The sequence below is a fragment of the Colias philodice genome, chromosome 8, assembly GCF_061535455.1.
Source record: "Colias philodice isolate Cphi_HAF_F1 chromosome 8, ilColPhil1 Martin Lab GWU primary, whole genome shotgun sequence".
In the NCBI taxonomy this organism is placed as follows: Eukaryota; Metazoa; Arthropoda; class Insecta; order Lepidoptera; family Pieridae; genus Colias; species Colias philodice.
Window position 1 is genome coordinate 11,559,688 of NC_143093.1, and position 17,291 is coordinate 11,576,978.

Below are 17,291 nucleotides of genomic sequence, written 5' to 3' on the forward strand. Positions count from 1 at the left end.
GGCAATACTTCTTTATCGAAAAACCTTGTACCTTGTCATCATGAAATTGTATTTATAACTATATACTTTGACTGTTCTCTGATGACATTTATTTGACATTCATCAAAGCTCAACAAAATAAAATGGCGGAAGCGGTATTTGCCTGAGTTCAGAGTTGTCATATCAATCAATATTTTGAATCATTGTTTTTAATGTTTATTGACACAAATAAGGGGTAGAAATGTCTTCAACGGAGCCCTCACAGAACAAAACATGGGAACTTTCCCTTTACGAACTGCACCGAACGCCTCAGGAAGTTATAACGGACGCAACAGAGATCGCAGTATCCCCGCGAAGTTTGCATAGCGAATTGATGTGTCCAATTTGTTTGGATATGCTGAAAAAGACGATGACGACAAAAGAATGTCTTCACAGGTTTTGTTCTGATTGTATCATAACCGCCCTGCGGTCTGGCAATAAAGAATGTCCGACTTGTCGAAAGAAATTGGTATCGAAGCGTTCCCTTAGACCAGATCCAAACTTCGATCTGCTCATATCTAAAATTTATCCAAGCAGAGATGAATATGAGGCGCACCAGGAGCGTGTGCTTGCGAAAATAAACATGTCTCACTCACAAGCCTCCTTGGTAAATTCTATTACTGAGGGCATAAAATTGCAATCGCAGAATAGGCCTCAAAGGTCAAGAAAGAATCAAGAGGAGAATAGTAACAATAATAGCAATGCATCAAATTCAAATGGCAATGCTGATGCTGCTCAAAATGGTAGTAGCACATCAAACAACAGGGAGGGCTCCGCGTCTACTGGGAACCCGACTCCTCCTGGGCAGTCGACTTCAAACCCCGCGTCTGTAAGAAGCACACCATCCCCTGTGCCATCCAATATCAGTTCTGTGTCAAAAAACACAAGCACAACTAAGCGGGCAAAGTCAATTTTGACTTCGGAACGGAGCGAGGAAAGTGAATCTAGTGATGGCAGGTTTGTAACTATTTCCACTTGCTCGTATTTTTTTGCTATATTTGCTATAGTTAGAAAGTTAGAACTGGTAGTAGTTATTAATTTTAGTAAATCACACTTTAAAAGCAATTAAATTCTAATTAAAGTCCAGTTAGATGAAAGTGACTAGCTACCCACAATATTACTACAGATCGCACGGCGAGTGTTTGGCTTTGACCGTTATTGCGCAGAAATCAGAAATTGGGTATCAATGGGCAATTAGAGGGGTGCGGGGCGGGGAAAAATATTGTGTGCATTGCGCAGTAATCGCCTTATGTATCCCCTCAATTACCATTTATTTATCGAGACATTTTTCTATCCTTGGTTCACAGAGACTATGATAGAAACTGGTTCGTTGTTTTAAATAAAATCAAAATAAAGAGAAAATGGATTTTTTAATTTCCATAACTTTATATTATTGTAGAACTGAAGGCGAGAACTCAATGGATACAGAAGGCGAGGGAGAGGTGCTGAATCCCAATGAAATAGAGCTGGTGTTCAAGCCGCACCCCACTGAGATGACAGGGGACAACCAGCTCATGAGGGCCCTGAGGGACAGCTCTGTCAGATACTTGAAGACTACCGCTAATGCCTCTGGTGAGTACATAGTGATTGCTTGAATTTACATGATTGTTAATGAAAAAATACTACAATACAATTTTGTTAATAGCTGTTGTATTTAACCCATTGAGCCCCGAACGGCCCGATTGGTCCACGACACTATCGATTTTCTATTGTGTCTGTGATTCCGGGGCCTGTGTTTTTAATAAGAGATCAAGCAGTAACATATTTTCTTTTATAAGAAAACTAGCTTTCCACCTGAATTTTTTCAAAGAAAAACCCGCATAGTTTCCGTTCCCGTGGGATTTCCGGGATAAAACCTATCCTATGTGTTAATCCAAGATACCCTCTATATGTGTGCTAAATTTCATTGTTTTCGGTTCAGTAGTATTTGCGTGAAAGAGTTACAAACACAAACACACACATCCTCACAAACTTTTGCATTTATAATATTAGTAGGATAGGATACAGTAATTAAAAAACTTGTTAAATGCACAATGGAGTCATATTAATTACGATTCAGATAAGAGATCAAACTAACTTATTCACTAAATATCCTATTGTTTACTATCTTTAAAAGGAAAACAGTTTCTAAGGTCAACAGCTGTCATGGTAGAATGGAAATGTACTCTAGCAAAGCAAAATAATACTTATTATATTCTAAAGACACTTTGAATAACACCAGTGAATAAATGTAGTGTTACACTATGTTACATAACTTACAGGAGTGTTAAAAATCATAAAAATCGGTTCAATTCACCTGGCTACCCTGCCAGGTTGTTGGTGGTTAATAAAACACTGGAATGACTCGATACTGACTGTAGACTGTGGTCTTTATTTATATTAATACTAGGTTTCCGCCCGCGGCCGCGGCTTCGCCCGCGCAGTCAAAGAAAATCCCGCATAGTTCCCGTTCCCGTGGGATTTCCGGGATTGCGTCATTTTCCCGGTATAAAAAGTAGCCTATGTCCTTTCTCGGGTATCAAAATATCTTCAAACCATTTCATGAAAATTGGTTCAGTAGTTAAGGCGTGATTGAGTAACAGACAGACAGAGTTACTTTCGCATTTATAATATTAGTATGTAATATACATTTCACACTACAAATTCGATCACGAAGCGGGATTCGAACCCGCGTGTTCCATTTTGCTGTAGCGAAGCCTAGCCACTTGTTCACCCGTGATCCCTCCAGAACAATCTAATTTATTGTACTCTTTCGATTTTATGTGTCTAAGAGACACCCCACACCCTCTATTTATATGATAAAATTGTTCATTGGTGTTCACACGAAAGAGTAACATTCATACATATGGGTGATTATACAAAAATGGGGTAACTCGATGTCATCAACCAATTTAAACAAAGTCTTATTATATTTTATTCAAATAAAAATATATATTAAAACAATGAAGCGTCCTTTATTTGGTCACTCAATTTCACTTCTTTATTTAAAATACAAATGAGTAAAAAAAATAAATTAATACTTCAAACGTCAGTACTTTGGCATGTCACAATTCCGAAAACCAACAATCAAGTGACTATCGTTTAAACATTATCATCGATTTAAGAAAACTTACTAATTCACTACAATCTTTGATGTACATAGTATTATATACTACAACTTTCATAACGCAATGTTTTCCATTTTATTTAAAAAATAAAACTAAACTTTGTCATCGTTTTCTCTAGTCAGTCCGTTGTGTGTTTTTTAAATTTGAAATTCTCGCTAAATATCACCGAGTCAAGGTCAAATCCCTGTCTAAGTATTAATGTTGGTAATGAAGTAACTTGTGCACCGCATATTTTGACGGCCGTCATAACTGTATCAGCGCATGGGTTGTGTTTGTCCTCTAAACTCGTGCTGGGCCAGTCAAATTTTCAGTCCTATGGTGAGTCGTTATTTTATTGTTAATCTGATTTTTATTTTCATTTATAAATGGTTAACTATGATTTGTAAAAATATAGTTTATTGATATAAGAAATTAGGCAAAAAAATATAATTTGTGATTATAACATCATATTAAGTCCCTTTTCATCAATCCGCTGGCATCAGTCCTTTGTCAGATATCGCGCCAGAGGACTGACGCGACCCCATAGTACTGATGATTCTATCGTTTTTGAGAACTTTTCTCTTGATTGATATTGGTATAAGCATTTCTATTTTATATTTCAGTTTAAAACGTCATGCGCCACGCTAAAAGAAACTCAATTTGACTAGGGGAGAAACATTTAAAAAAGAGTAGCAAAGAAAAGAGCTATTGAAACAAACTACTAATGATTTTATTAAAAAGATCTTATTTTATTTTAATTATTGATTTTGATGCTTTCAGGGCATAGCTTTTTATATTTATCAGATAAATACGTATATATATAATACTGTGAAGTAAAATTACCTCAAAATAACATAAAAGTTAATTAATATGCTTAACAACATTATAAAAATGTCAAGGGGCTCTTATAAAAACTCAGATGAGACTTTCATTCGAGCCTTTGGTTTTTAATTTTATTATAATTAGTACTTTTAACATAAATATTGTTAGATTTTTAGGGCTCCGAACCTCAAAAGGAAAAAACAGAACCCTTATAGGATCACTTTGTTGTCCGTTTGTCTGTTAAGACGTTTTTTTTTTAAACGCGTGGAGGTATCAATCTAAAATTTATATTGGATACTCAAGATTAAGAACCCTTGGGGCTGTAAAAAAATTAAACTTATAACGCAACGCAATCAAAAAATACCTACATCCGTTAATACTGCAAATTTCCGCAAAATTCAATATTCGCATGGGAATAAAAAACACACAGGATGCTTGCCGTGTATACAGTCTACTATAAACTATATAGTCTACTTGGTAAATAGCAACGTCTTATAACACATATAAAGGTAAATTGCTAAAAGTGTAAATTTTAAGTTACAAACATAATAAAAAATAGGTTTGTTAGGAGTCCAACTCGCACTTGGCCGTTTTTTTGTTTCTATTGTTTGTGAATTACTTGAAATATTAAGTAAAACTAAGTCAAAGTAGTAAAAGTTAAGTAAGAGAGTAAGAATATTCACGTTGCGTTAAATGTCAGAAGGCTGGTTTGAAAATTGAGACATTGTTATTTCCCATTATCACATATTATTAATTATCATTTTTAAACGTAACTAAGTGATTTTAATACTTAAAAGACATGTGGCATTATTAAAACTGAGAGATTTGTAGTAATATTCATTGAATTTCTTTAAGAATATTACAATATTGTGTTTTTTATCAGTACCGTGTTAGCCTCGTCAGTCCCCTGGAGGCCAAATCCAGAAAATTTCAAATATCTCACAATCTACTTAAAAAAGTGGCTGGCCCGATTTGGTACAATATATTCATTAGATTAGCTATCATATACACCCTAATATGTAACAATCTGATATAAAAAATATAGTAAACAAAATATGCTCAAAAGTTACCCCATTTTTGTATAATCACCCATAAATAACTTTCACACTCACAACATTTTTTAAATTTTAATATATTTTTACAGTGGATCATCTCAGCAAGTACCTAGCCATGCGTCTGACTCTGGACCTGGACGCAGAGCTGCCGGAAGCTTACCGGCTGCTCAACTTCTGCATCTACGTGGCTCCGTCACCTGGACAGTTTGTGCCACTCGCTGGCTCGCAGACGTTGAGACAGATCAATGATAAATATTGGAAGGTATATAATCGACACTAATATTATAAAGCTGAAGTTTGTTTGGTTGTTTGAACGCACTAATCTCAGGAATGGTCCTATTTGAAAAATTCTTTCGAGGAAGGCTTTAGGCTATACCATCACGCTAAGACCAACAGGAACGGAACAACGCGGGTGAAACTGCGGAGCACAGCTAGTGTAATACATTTTATTTGTGCAAACTAAAGATTATGTTTGTTTATTTATTCGAGATATTCAATTATAGAGTAGATTTTTGTAACTTTCTCAAATGTTGAAGAATTATAAGTTTCTATTGAGATGGATTGTCACCATAACAAATTTTAATAAATGTTTATATGCAACACTTATTAAAAAGCTTCACTATTCCATCATTTTCACAGTGCACACAGCACATCAAACATATAACTTTTTGCTAAAGAAACAGAAAATTAGTAATCTTGATTGTACATAGTTTCTGAACCAAACAGTTTTGCAACACCACCAACTTATTTTTATTTATTTAGTTCTTTATTGCACACACAAAAGAAATAGAGATCACAGGATACAGAGAGAAAATAAAATAATTTATACTAATGGCCTTATCGCTACATAGCGATCTAACTTCAAGATAGAAATCAACTGAAATTTATAAGACTGAGATTTAAAGACTCATTAATAAAACTGAGATTTAAAGACTCATTAATAATTGAAAGATCATGGCTATTTAATTATGTATTTATAAAAATAAATCGGGTTTCCTTCCTGACGTTATAACTCCAGAACGCACAAACCGATTTCCACGGTTTTGCATTAGTTGGAAAGGTCTCAGGCTCGTGAGGTTTATAGCAAAGAAAAGGTGTCTCTGGTGGCGAAACGGAGTTCACCGGGTTTGCTAGTTATTTATATTATGTACCTAATTATTTACTATTATTTACGTTACAGGTAAACAAGCCTCTGGAAATGTATTACTCCTGGAAGAAAACCTAGGAGTAACTTGTTAGTTGCAAGTGCAGCTAAAGTGATACAATAGTTAAGAATATAAAATATATCATAAGTTTTATGCGAGACATGGACTCTATGTGATAATGTATATCATAGGAATAAGTATAATTAATGGAATTTTTATTTTATAAATTCAATTTAATGTTATTTTTATTTTATGAATTTATGCTGATATAAATTTTAATTAGATAATGAATTTTCTCAATAAAATACTTTAAATGTTTATTATCTCATTTTAAGTTTTCAATTGTCAAATGATTCTTATTCAAATAGTCTGTATGTAAATAATGAAATTCATTTTTTTTAAATATGATTTATAATAATTATTTTAAGCTGTAAGTATTAATGTTTCATCATTGAACATACTTTTACTCTAATGTAATAATTTTATTCATTATCAATACATATAATAAAATTCTAGAAAAGTGGTGTCTGTACAATGAAAATATGTAAAAAAAAATTAGCAGGGGTTATTACTAAATCGATCCCAAACCCAAAACTGTTGTTAAAAAAATTTTTGTCTGTTTGTCTGTTTGTCTGTTTGTCTGTTTGTCGGTTTGTCTGTTTGTCTGTATGTTTGAACACGCTAATCTCAGAAACGGCTTATCCGATTTAGATGCGGTTTTCAGTAATATATTGTGGTAAGCTTCATTTAACATTTAGTGTTTATTTCATGTCAATCGGTTCATAAATAAAAAAGTTATGACCATTTAAGTAATCACAGCGAACATTTGCTAAGGCATTCTAATACATGAATTACTTTATTACGTAAATTATACGCTAAAGTTATTCCTTGACATGTCCAGATGATCATATCGAAAGTCCCCAAGCGTGGGGGGGGGTGGTTATGCTGAGGGGGTAGTAGGGGGGGTCAAAGGACCTTTATTTAGATTTTTGCTCATAAGTCTAAAACCTGCACAAATATGGCATTATGGTTACTTCTAGGTAAATTTTCTATATAAAAGGTCTTTGAAATTATGTCGTAGGTATTATTTTTAACCCCCGACGCAAAAAGAGGGGTGTTATGTCCGCTATGTGTGTATTGCGTGTCTGTCTGTGCCACCGTAGCTCGCTAACGGGTAATACCAATTAGATGCGTTTTTTTGTTACATAAGTTGTTTATTATATTATATAGGGGTAAGTGGGAATGAAAAAAACGAATGTTAGTTGTTAATGTAGGTTGTTAATGTAGGTTATACCCAAGTGATATATCAAATGAAAATAGACGACATGTCAGAAACAATTAGTCAAATTTTATCAAAATCGGTTCATCCATTTATTTGATATAGGGGTAAAAGTGGGAATAAATAAATGAATTTTATCAAATATACTCAAGTGACGTATCTAATTAAAGACATGACGTGTAAAGTACAATAAGACATATTTTATCAAAATTGGTTCATCCATTTATTGGATATAGGTATAAAAGTGGGAATAAAAGTTGTCAAATAATATACCCAAGTGGCATATCAAATGAAAGGGCATAACCTGACGTGAGAAGTATGATGAGGCATATTTAATCAAAATCGGTTCATCCATTTATTGATTTATAGCGGTAAAAGTGGGAATGAATAATCGAATGTGGTCAAATAATATAATCAAGCGGCATATCAAATGACGTGTGAATTACAATTAGTCATGTTTTATCAAAATTGGTTAATCTGTTTATTACATATAGGGCACCTTAGGGGTGATAGTGGGGATAAATAATCCAAATGGAGTACCAAACGAAAGGATATGACATGTACATAATATATAGGTATGATTAGACAATAGACATGGTTTAGATCAAAATCGGTTCAGCCATTTACTAGGGGTGAAAGGGAAAAGTTGAACGTCTGTGAAAGTAGAAGGAATATGGGAGCGGGAGAATAACCACATCCAGGAAATTTTGAACTCTTTTGTATCTAAGTTTTTTTAGCTCAGTTTAGTAATAAATTTTACTAACAGTTCTTTTGTGTTATTATTTATTTTATTTCTTAACTTTATAATAATGTGTAAGTACTTATAATTTAGTTGTATATGATAGTACGTGTTTCAAGACGTGTTTACTCAATAATTGAGTGTTAAGTAGTAACTACTATGCAGTCACTATTCCACGCGGACGAAGTCGCGGGCACAGCTAGTACATAATAAATGTACATTAATGTGCAATTAAATGGAATTCAATTTTTTTTTTGTTTGTTTTTAATCATTCAGTATTTCAATGAAGCATACACCTACACTAAAGAAGATAATATATCAAACGTATGATATGATATTTATTATATTACCCAGGCAATCCATACTAATATTATAAATGCGAAAGTAACTCTGTCTGTCTATCTGTTACTCATTCACGCCTAACTACTGAACCAATTTGCATGAAATTTGGTATAGAGATATTTAAAATATCTCTAGAATAGAATAGAAAGGACATAGATTATATTATATTGATATATAAATTCTTTATAATTTTTTAAATGGGCTCATTAGAACAAAAACAAATATACAAATAATTTATTCCTTGCATTTATTGGACGTTTGTACTTGTATAAACAGATAAAAACATTGTCAAATGTATAAATATAGGTATTTGTGACTCTGCACATATCACGAAACAATAAATATCATAATACTACAAACCCAGTAACATTTATTAAAATGTTTTAACTTTCAAGCTTTACTGAAAAATTGAAGCATTATATTAGGCGCGTGGCGCGAAATTCAAATGTGCTCCAGGTACAAAATGGTTTACTTAATATTTAGGAGATATAAAACGATGTCTAAATGCATTGTATTCCCTTCTAAGTGCTTTGGTTGATTCAAGTTTAATAGTTTTCAGTGCTTCCACTATTTCTTCTTTGTTTTCCGCATCGCGCGCACTGGCCAACCTTTCTATGGTAGCAAAATCTAACTCTTCTACGTTTTCAGTTTCCTCCAATAATCGTTCTACATCACGTAGGTAACTGCGAAAAGATGCACTCTCAGCGTCTTCGGAATAATTTAAAAGTCTTTCATTATGTTCCCATAAATCTAAAGCTCGCCGTCCGTGCTTCATTTTACATGTTATCATGAAGTTTCTAAACAGTCTTCTCCCTTTCTCATCATTTAACACATTCTCAATGTTATCCGTGAACCGATCTAGGTCCGAATTTGTTATTCCTTCGAGATCATCACAGCCGCAGGCGGCAAAACATTTATCCATTTTAATATCATTTGTTCACCGTGAAATATCGATTTTATGAACAGCTATAATATGACTCATATTTTAATAACTTCATTCATTATTATTATTTATTAATCACTTGAAATATAGGTACCATATTTTGTACACAATTCAAATCTCGAGACGGTCAACTCAGACCACTGATCGAATTTTGGTCTGAGATTCAAACAATTGAGGTTAACTCAGGTTCAACCAAAATAGTTACCTAAGTATGTGTTGTCATTATAAAGTTCACGGTGACAAAATCTCGATAATATTTCTGCGTTCTAATCGCAATTCACATAGACATTATAGCACTGTCACTCACATTTCATTTCCTATATCCATAAAAGCAAAACGCGCATGCGCAGTTTACAAATGGAATTATTAAGTACGGGCTACCTGTACAATTAAAGATAGTTTACAAATCTTTGTGCCTATGTTATGTTACATTTTGAGGCATTACATCACGCCAGGTGAAAAAAACAGTCGTGACCTCGATAAATGTATCATTCATGGGAACTAATAATAAATTATAAAACAATAGAACTTGGAAAAGTACAAAGGTACTTTGTTAATCGATAAATATTAAGTTGTTTGCATTGGGCACACGACTATATACTTGGACCAATCTTATATTATGACTTATGTAAATAAATATCTTTAATAAGCATGCATGACTTATGTAAATAAATATCTTTATAGCTTAATCAATAAATGAGAATCTGCTGGTGTACACACTACACAGCTGACTGATCAATTGTCTGTTGTCATTATTGGTCATTGCCTGTGGTCTGTACTCTGTGCCTGTGGTCCACTGTGGTCACTGGTCAACACAGGTGGTCAAAAGTCATTACTGACTTTTGGCAACTTGACAACTGACAGTACAACACTCGGATATCGGCTATCGGCGTCCGATATCCGATATCGGATCGGATAGTGTGAAAACGCTCTTAGGCCGCCTGTCCATCTGCAAGAAAACTTCTGTTCATGTTCATGTGTATATTTTCCTGCGTGGGTTACCAGCGCTGATAAGCGCCAATAAGCGCTTATAAGTTTCAAGCTTTCTTTCTGAATATGCCCTTACATAGGATACAAGCACAGAGCAAGTAAAGTTACAAACAGACGTTCGAATTTGGTACGGACCGCACCGTGACCTTGGTGCGCTCCGGACCATATTCGATCATGTGTACAGTGGTCCGCCGGACATAATTATTATTATTGACGGTACGGTTGGTTCGATGGTTTTTTCTTCCGAACTTGGTGCGGACCGTACCAAATTCGCGCGTGTGGACGGGCGATCGCACCGGACAGCGCATTAGTCATAAGTTATAAACAGACGTTCGAATTTGGTACGGACCGCACCGTGACCTTGGTGCGCTCCGGACCATATTCGATCGTGTGTACAGTGGTCCGCCGGACATAATTATTATTATTGACGGTACGGTTGGTTCGATGGTTTTTTCATCCGAACTTGGTGCGGACCGTACCAAATTCGCGCGTGTGGACGGGCAATCGCACCGGACAGCGCATTAGTCATAGACTATATACTTATTACAGCTTTAGTCATAGTTCTACCGCCAAACAAAACGGACGTCGGTCGATCGTTATCAATGGCGATGGCGTCGGATGACGTGGCTAATACTGAAAAAAGATTAATAATATAAATTTTAGAACTCTACAAAGATTTATGATATGACTGCATATGTCTGAATGAATCCCTGTCTTTTAAATATAATTTTGCCCATTCTTTTCTCTTCGTTTTCTTCTTTTCAATGGTTGTAACTTGTACTTGTACTTGTACCAAAAGAAGCCTTGAACTGAGGTCTACATGTGAAAAAAATACAACATTCTAACCACGAATTTATTACGAGAAATAGATTTTCAAGGAATTCGGTTTGACTTTTAATGAGATTACTATGATCAATGCTCGAAATATTCACAAAAAAAGGAGATTAATTTGTATTAATTTGATATTATTGAATTGTCTTATAAATCTAAGATATTTTTTTTGTTCAGTTAATTTATTACATATAAAGATTATGTACCTACATATAATAATATATTGAAATATCGACTATAACTAACGACTAAAACATAAACAAAAACTTGGTAATAGATAGATGATATATATAATTTTGTTTACTAGGGACAACCCTGACATTCTTTGAAAATCTATATCTCGTAACAACTTCGTGGCTAGAATGTGGTATTTTTGTCACATGTAGAACTCAGTTCAAGGTTTCTTTTGGTACTAAACAGAGCTTCTACTAACGCCTGCATATAATATAAAAAAATAAAGACGAAAATCAGTAAAAATTACAATACTTTCGCCGCTATCGACAATATCGAAAATTTCAAAAAGGGATAATTTGCGCCTTTAATCACTTCATATATTAGCAACGTAATAAATTATCTAGTCACTAGTGTATCTATTTTTTTATACGAATTTATTTAGCTCAGTCGGCCGCGAAAATTCCAATATTTTAAATGTTTTTTTAAAAATCGTAAATTTAATCATAATTTTTAAACAAAGAATATTTTCTTTGTGCGGCAATGCCTGGACGGATAGCCGAAACCAATTGAATATTGAAACTGTAAAGGCGAAGCTGCAAATTAATAAAATGTAATTTTAAATTATCGTGCAAAGATTTTTATACATTCGCTTTAGAAAATGAAGAGCTATTAAAAGCTGTTTCTTCCAACAGCAAATATAAATGCCAAAAATAAATTTTCTCTATAATTAACATTGCTGTTTTAATTATCTCCCGTAAAAAATAACTAAAACTCGTATTTTTGATGCTGTTAACCCTTAAATCCTGGCATCTTAAATACTGGCAACCCTAGGTGCGGTGCGGTCGTGTGGCGAGTCGATCGCACCGCACGAGTACGGTGGTCCGGTCGCACCAGTTCGAACGTCTGTTTATAATTATAGACTGTGTCATAGACTATATACTTATTACAGCTTTAAGCGTCTTATTTAAGCGTCTTATTCACGGTCAATCCCCGACGTACGTCGGCTCAAGGCCGCGGTGCTGGATGTATCCTACTGACGATCGTGCGCGCATCAAGCATGGCTAGGGTTGCCAACTTTTATTTGAAGAAATGGAGTATATCTGATTTTAAAGGAGGTAAATAAAGAGTAAATAAATATTTTTAAAAATGTATTTTTTTGTACTTTTTGCAGTAACTAAGAATTTTTCATTATTTTTAAATGAATTATATGAATCCAAACATTCCAAATCTAAATTTATATATTTCAAGAGCTCATTTTTAATTAATTTTTAATGAAGCTCGGTTTCTCTCTTCCCGCCACTTCACATTCATGACCGAAAAGACTCTTTCAGTAAATGCTAAAGTGGCGGGAACAGAGAGTATATAGCTAATCATTTTTTTTTAAACAAACAAATTCGTCAAGATATTTTTTTTTAAATAAATTGCCATTTTTCTGCAGTGGACTTTTGCATAAAATCTGTGTTATTCAACAATTCGCCTTGGAGTTCTTTTAAAATAATAACTTCTGAATATAAACTGTCCATGTGTACAAGGTTGATCCAAAAGTAATTTTTTTTTTTTAAATCTTTATTTTATTAACGAGGGTTTGATCAAACATGATCATGCCACCCTCATTGGCATTACAAAAATCAACTATCTACGCTTAATACCAAGATTAACAATTTTGTAAATAAATCTAGCTTCCTTTGAAGAAGGAAGCGCCAAAAAAACATTAACATTGCCCAACAATCTAAGGTTCAACTCAGCAGCAGATCTCTCAGTCTCGTTCCGGACACACTCCACCATAATATGGTAAACATCCTCCACTATGTTACACACACTGCAATTGGGGGATGACGATTTACCCATCAGATATGTGAACATATTTAGTGGGATATGTCCAGAACGAAATCTGAGAGCAATTACAATTTCAGATCTACTTAAATTGGAACTGGTAAACCAAGGATATTGCCAAATGTGCGGCTGAATGGTTTTATACCAAATCGCTTTCGATAACGATCTCTCGTCGAAATGCTCCTTCCACATCTGACCACAAAAATCTCGCAAACAATAGAAATAATCGGCGTGTAATGGCAGGCACATGAATGGTACTCCTTCCGTAACTGCGGTCCTGGCAAGGGAATCAACTTTTTCATTGCCAGGAATACCCACGTGAGAAGGGATCCATTGTATCTTAATTGATTGATTACTATTGCAGGAACCATTCCACAGCATTTTCAAAATGCTGTAGGCAATCGGTGTGCCTCGAAAATTCGAGGTACATCGAGCCAGGTGATATATAGCACTTTTAGAGTCTGTTAATATAACAAATTTACCATCTCCCAATGAATTAATATATGAAATAGCTTCTGCAATAGCAATCAGTTCAACGTGCATGATAGAAATTGAAAAATTAATGTGCAACTGAACGGAGCAGTTCAACTGAGGATCATAAATAGCTAGGCCGCATGAGTTGCCCAGTTTCGAGCCATCTGTGTAAATATGATAGAAATCTGAGTAATTGGTATTTAAATACTCTATCGCGAGTTGTTTTAACATTTGAGGCTGATATCTCATTTTTGGTTTATTAATACCCCTGATTTCCAGTTCCAACACATCCCAAAGATCCACATTGCTGACCCAAGTTTGTAAAGTAAACATATCCAACTGACTGCTAGAATGCATAGGTTTTTCCTTTAACAAATCATGAACCAAGGCTAACAAAGGAGTATTACGGCGGGCCCAATAACCGTTTTTACAAAGACTACTCAACTCATTTATGATATCAACTATATTATTATCACAAAAAGCTTTGCTTTTTAGCCAATACTTACCAGCTAAATAATATCTACGCACCCTTAGGGGAGGAAGAGATAACTCATTCTCCATAACATGTATAGCCGTTGATTTAATAAAACCACCTATAACTCGCATGCATTGATTTTGTATCTTATCCAGAATACTTAAATTAGTTTTACAGCTATTACCATATAGAACACACGCGTAGTCTAACTTACTTCGAATCATTGCAATATAAATGTGTCTTAACATAATTGGATGAATGCCCCAATCCGACCCAGCGATCACTTTGAAAAAATTTAACAACTTGAAGCATTTTTCTTTGACATATTTTATATGAGTGAACCAGCGCAAAGATCGGTCAAGCCACACCCCTAAATATTTTACGCTATCAACAGACTGTATTGGGATACCTTCAATGAAAAGATTAATAGACTCTCTACGCCAACCCCTTTTGAATATGCAGAATTTTGTTTTATGGATCGAAATGTCCAAACCAATAGCACACAATAGTTCGACTAATTTATCCAATGCTCTCTGTAAGTGAAATCTTCCATACTCCGCGCTACGGCAATTAATAAAAAGAACAAAATCGTCTGCGTACTGTGAAATAGACACATTATTTATATTTTTACAAATATCTATGGTAACAATATTAAAAAGGAGTGGAGAAAGAGGGTCTCCTTGGGCTAGGCCGCAAGAGGTAGATCTTCGAACAGAAAAGTAATTAGATCTAATTTCCAAGCGTCTGTCCTTCAAAAAATTCCAAATATATCGACATATTTTGGGGCTAACTCCTAACTTTTGCATAATTCCAATCAAACTTAATACATCGACATTATTATATGCGTTATTTATATCTACAAATGTAGCGAGGCAAATATCATTTCGAGAAAAGCCCATTTGTATTCGCGAAACTAAGTTACTTAAATTATCAAGAGTAGAACGGCATCTGCGAAACCCAACAGTATTAGGAGAGAAAAAATTGTTTCTTTCGATATACCACTCTAAGCGTTTAAGAAGAATATTATGAAAAACTTTGCAGAGGCAAGAAATAAGCGATATAGGACGAAGGGAACTAGTACTTTGATCATTTCGACCGGGTTTTGGAATAGGTACAATCGTGATATCTCGCCATTGTAATGGTACAAAGCCAAAGGAATAAAAAACATTAAATAACTTCAGTAAAACTCGTTGTCCGTTTTCAGGTAAATGAGCCAGCATAGAGTATGAAATATTATCACTTCCTGGTGTCGAGTCCTTATGACGCATACAAGACTTTAATTCCTGCATGGAAATTTGGTTGTCCAAAACAGTCATGCCAGCGTCAAAAATAGGATCCTTAGGGACGGCCGAGTCGGGTGTCAAATTCTGTAAGAGATTATTGGCACTCTCTTTATCGACACAAGGGCGCGATGTGTTGATGCCTTTCAACCAGCTTATCTTATGCCACATTTCACCTAACTTAGACTGGCCATCAATAGAAGAGTAAAATTCGTGGCGTGACCGATTTTGCGCTTCCCGTATCAAGCGTTGAGATTCGCGGACTTTAGTTTGTAACTTTGCAAAATTATGTGGAGTCGGGTTGCGGCGAAAAGTGGAAAGAGCTAACCGTCGATCTGCTACACACTTTGATAAGATTACATTCCAGTAAGGTTTCGGTTTGAAACTACTTGCAGGATTGTGACTTAGCTTAACAAATGGAATATACAAATCGGCAGCTAAATTAATAGAGTTAATAAAGTTATTATACAACGATTGAGGATCTTCATTAGGAAATACCCAGTGATCAAATTCTTTTTCTAAAAACAATGTATAAGACGACCAGTCCGCGTTTTTAAAATTACGGCGTAAAGTATAATGCCCTCGTGTGTTATCCCATTGCGAAGTTATTTTAATGATAAGATGATCGCTACCTAAATTTTCACTTAAGATGGACCATTTCAACTTTAAAGCTATATCGGTAGAAGCCAGGGATATATCCGGCGAGGACTGTTGCAAATTATTATTAACAAGTTTTAAACGCGTGGGAGTGTTACAATTATTCAACGTAATGAGATTACTATCCAAAATAGCGTCCTGAATATTAATGCCACGCGTGTCTATTTTATTTGACCAGTTTGTATTATGTGCGTTAAAATCGCCTAATAACACACATTTCTTATCAAAATTACTAAAAAGAAGATCCCAATCTGATTTATTTGTATTTATCGAAGGGGGACAATATATGGACGCAACATATTTTATACCCTCACAATTAAATATCTCAATAGCTACAATTTCAATACCCGACCTTATATTAGTTAAGTCACATTTTAAAGTTGCTCTAACTGACCGGTGAACGATTAAAGCAACACCACCATACCCGTCACACCTATCTTTACGGAAAATATTGTAGCCACTTACTCTTAAATCACTCTCAGGCTCTAACCATGTCTCATTAACAGCAGCAATGTGAATCTTTTCTTGGTTCAGTAACTGTTCTAATGCCTTAGCTTTTGGGCGAATACTCTGAGCATTCCATTGTATCATATTAAGCTTTATTTTGTTTTTAGTTACAGACATTTGTAATATTCAATAAATCAATAACATACTGTAAGATTGGCCAATCAGAAATATTTTCCACAATTACAAGCATTACCCATTCAATACAACTTCTAATCACACTTTGCACTTTAGTTTTAAATGTGGCTCCTTTCAGGAAGATTATGTCCTTTAACCTGCTTAAAAGCTCACTGAACTTAACGTCTTTCTTCTCCTTATTCTCTGTTGTATTCTTTACTTCTGATTCTTCTACTTTTGAGGACGTTTCAACATCCATAAACTCTTTAAAAATATTTGTCCTTTTTGGTGTATGAGAAAAGCTTCTACTCCTTCTGCTCTTCGATAGAGATGAGTCTTTGACGACATCCGCGTACGTTGACCTCCGACTTGGCGTTACCTGAATAGATTCAACAGGCAGAACATCAAATGAATTACCGTCGACGTATTCATTTATGGGGAAATAATCTTCATTATCAGCAGAGTGTGAGACCTTATTTTTAGTAGAATCCGACGGAACGTAGAGAGAAAGTGCTCTTCTATAGGTA

The 17,291-nt window shown here is 34.6% G+C and overlaps 1 protein-coding gene and 1 long non-coding RNA gene across 2 annotated transcripts in view; both read left to right on the forward strand.

Moving 5' to 3' along the window:
* Window positions 1–17,291, forward strand: part of LOC149486837 (uncharacterized) — a 332,103-nt gene that overhangs the window by 47,115 nt on the left and 267,697 nt on the right. The window lies entirely within an intron of this gene.
* On the forward strand, window positions 66–6,538 carry Sce (E3 ubiquitin-protein ligase Sce). Its single transcript, XM_089698455.1, has 4 exons — window positions 66–975; window positions 1,418–1,590; window positions 5,071–5,243; window positions 6,162–6,538. The coding sequence occupies exons 1-4, from the start codon at window positions 221–223 to the stop codon at window positions 6,204–6,206; spliced, it is 1,146 nt and encodes a 381-aa protein (XP_089554581.1). The 5' UTR covers window positions 66–220; the 3' UTR covers window positions 6,207–6,538.

Bases quoted from the DNA above. Each gene is read 5' to 3' on its own strand.
- Sce (XM_089698455.1), top strand. From the start codon at position 221: ATGTCTTCAACGGAGCCCTCACAGAACAAAACATGGGAACTTTCCCTT. The intron at 976-1,417 runs GTTTGTAACTAT...ATATTATTGTAG, and splicing joins AGTGAATCTAGTGATGGCAG to AACTGAAGGCGAGAACTCAA. The intron at 1,591-5,070 runs GTGAGTACATAG...ATATTTTTACAG, and splicing joins GACTACCGCTAATGCCTCTG to TGGATCATCTCAGCAAGTAC.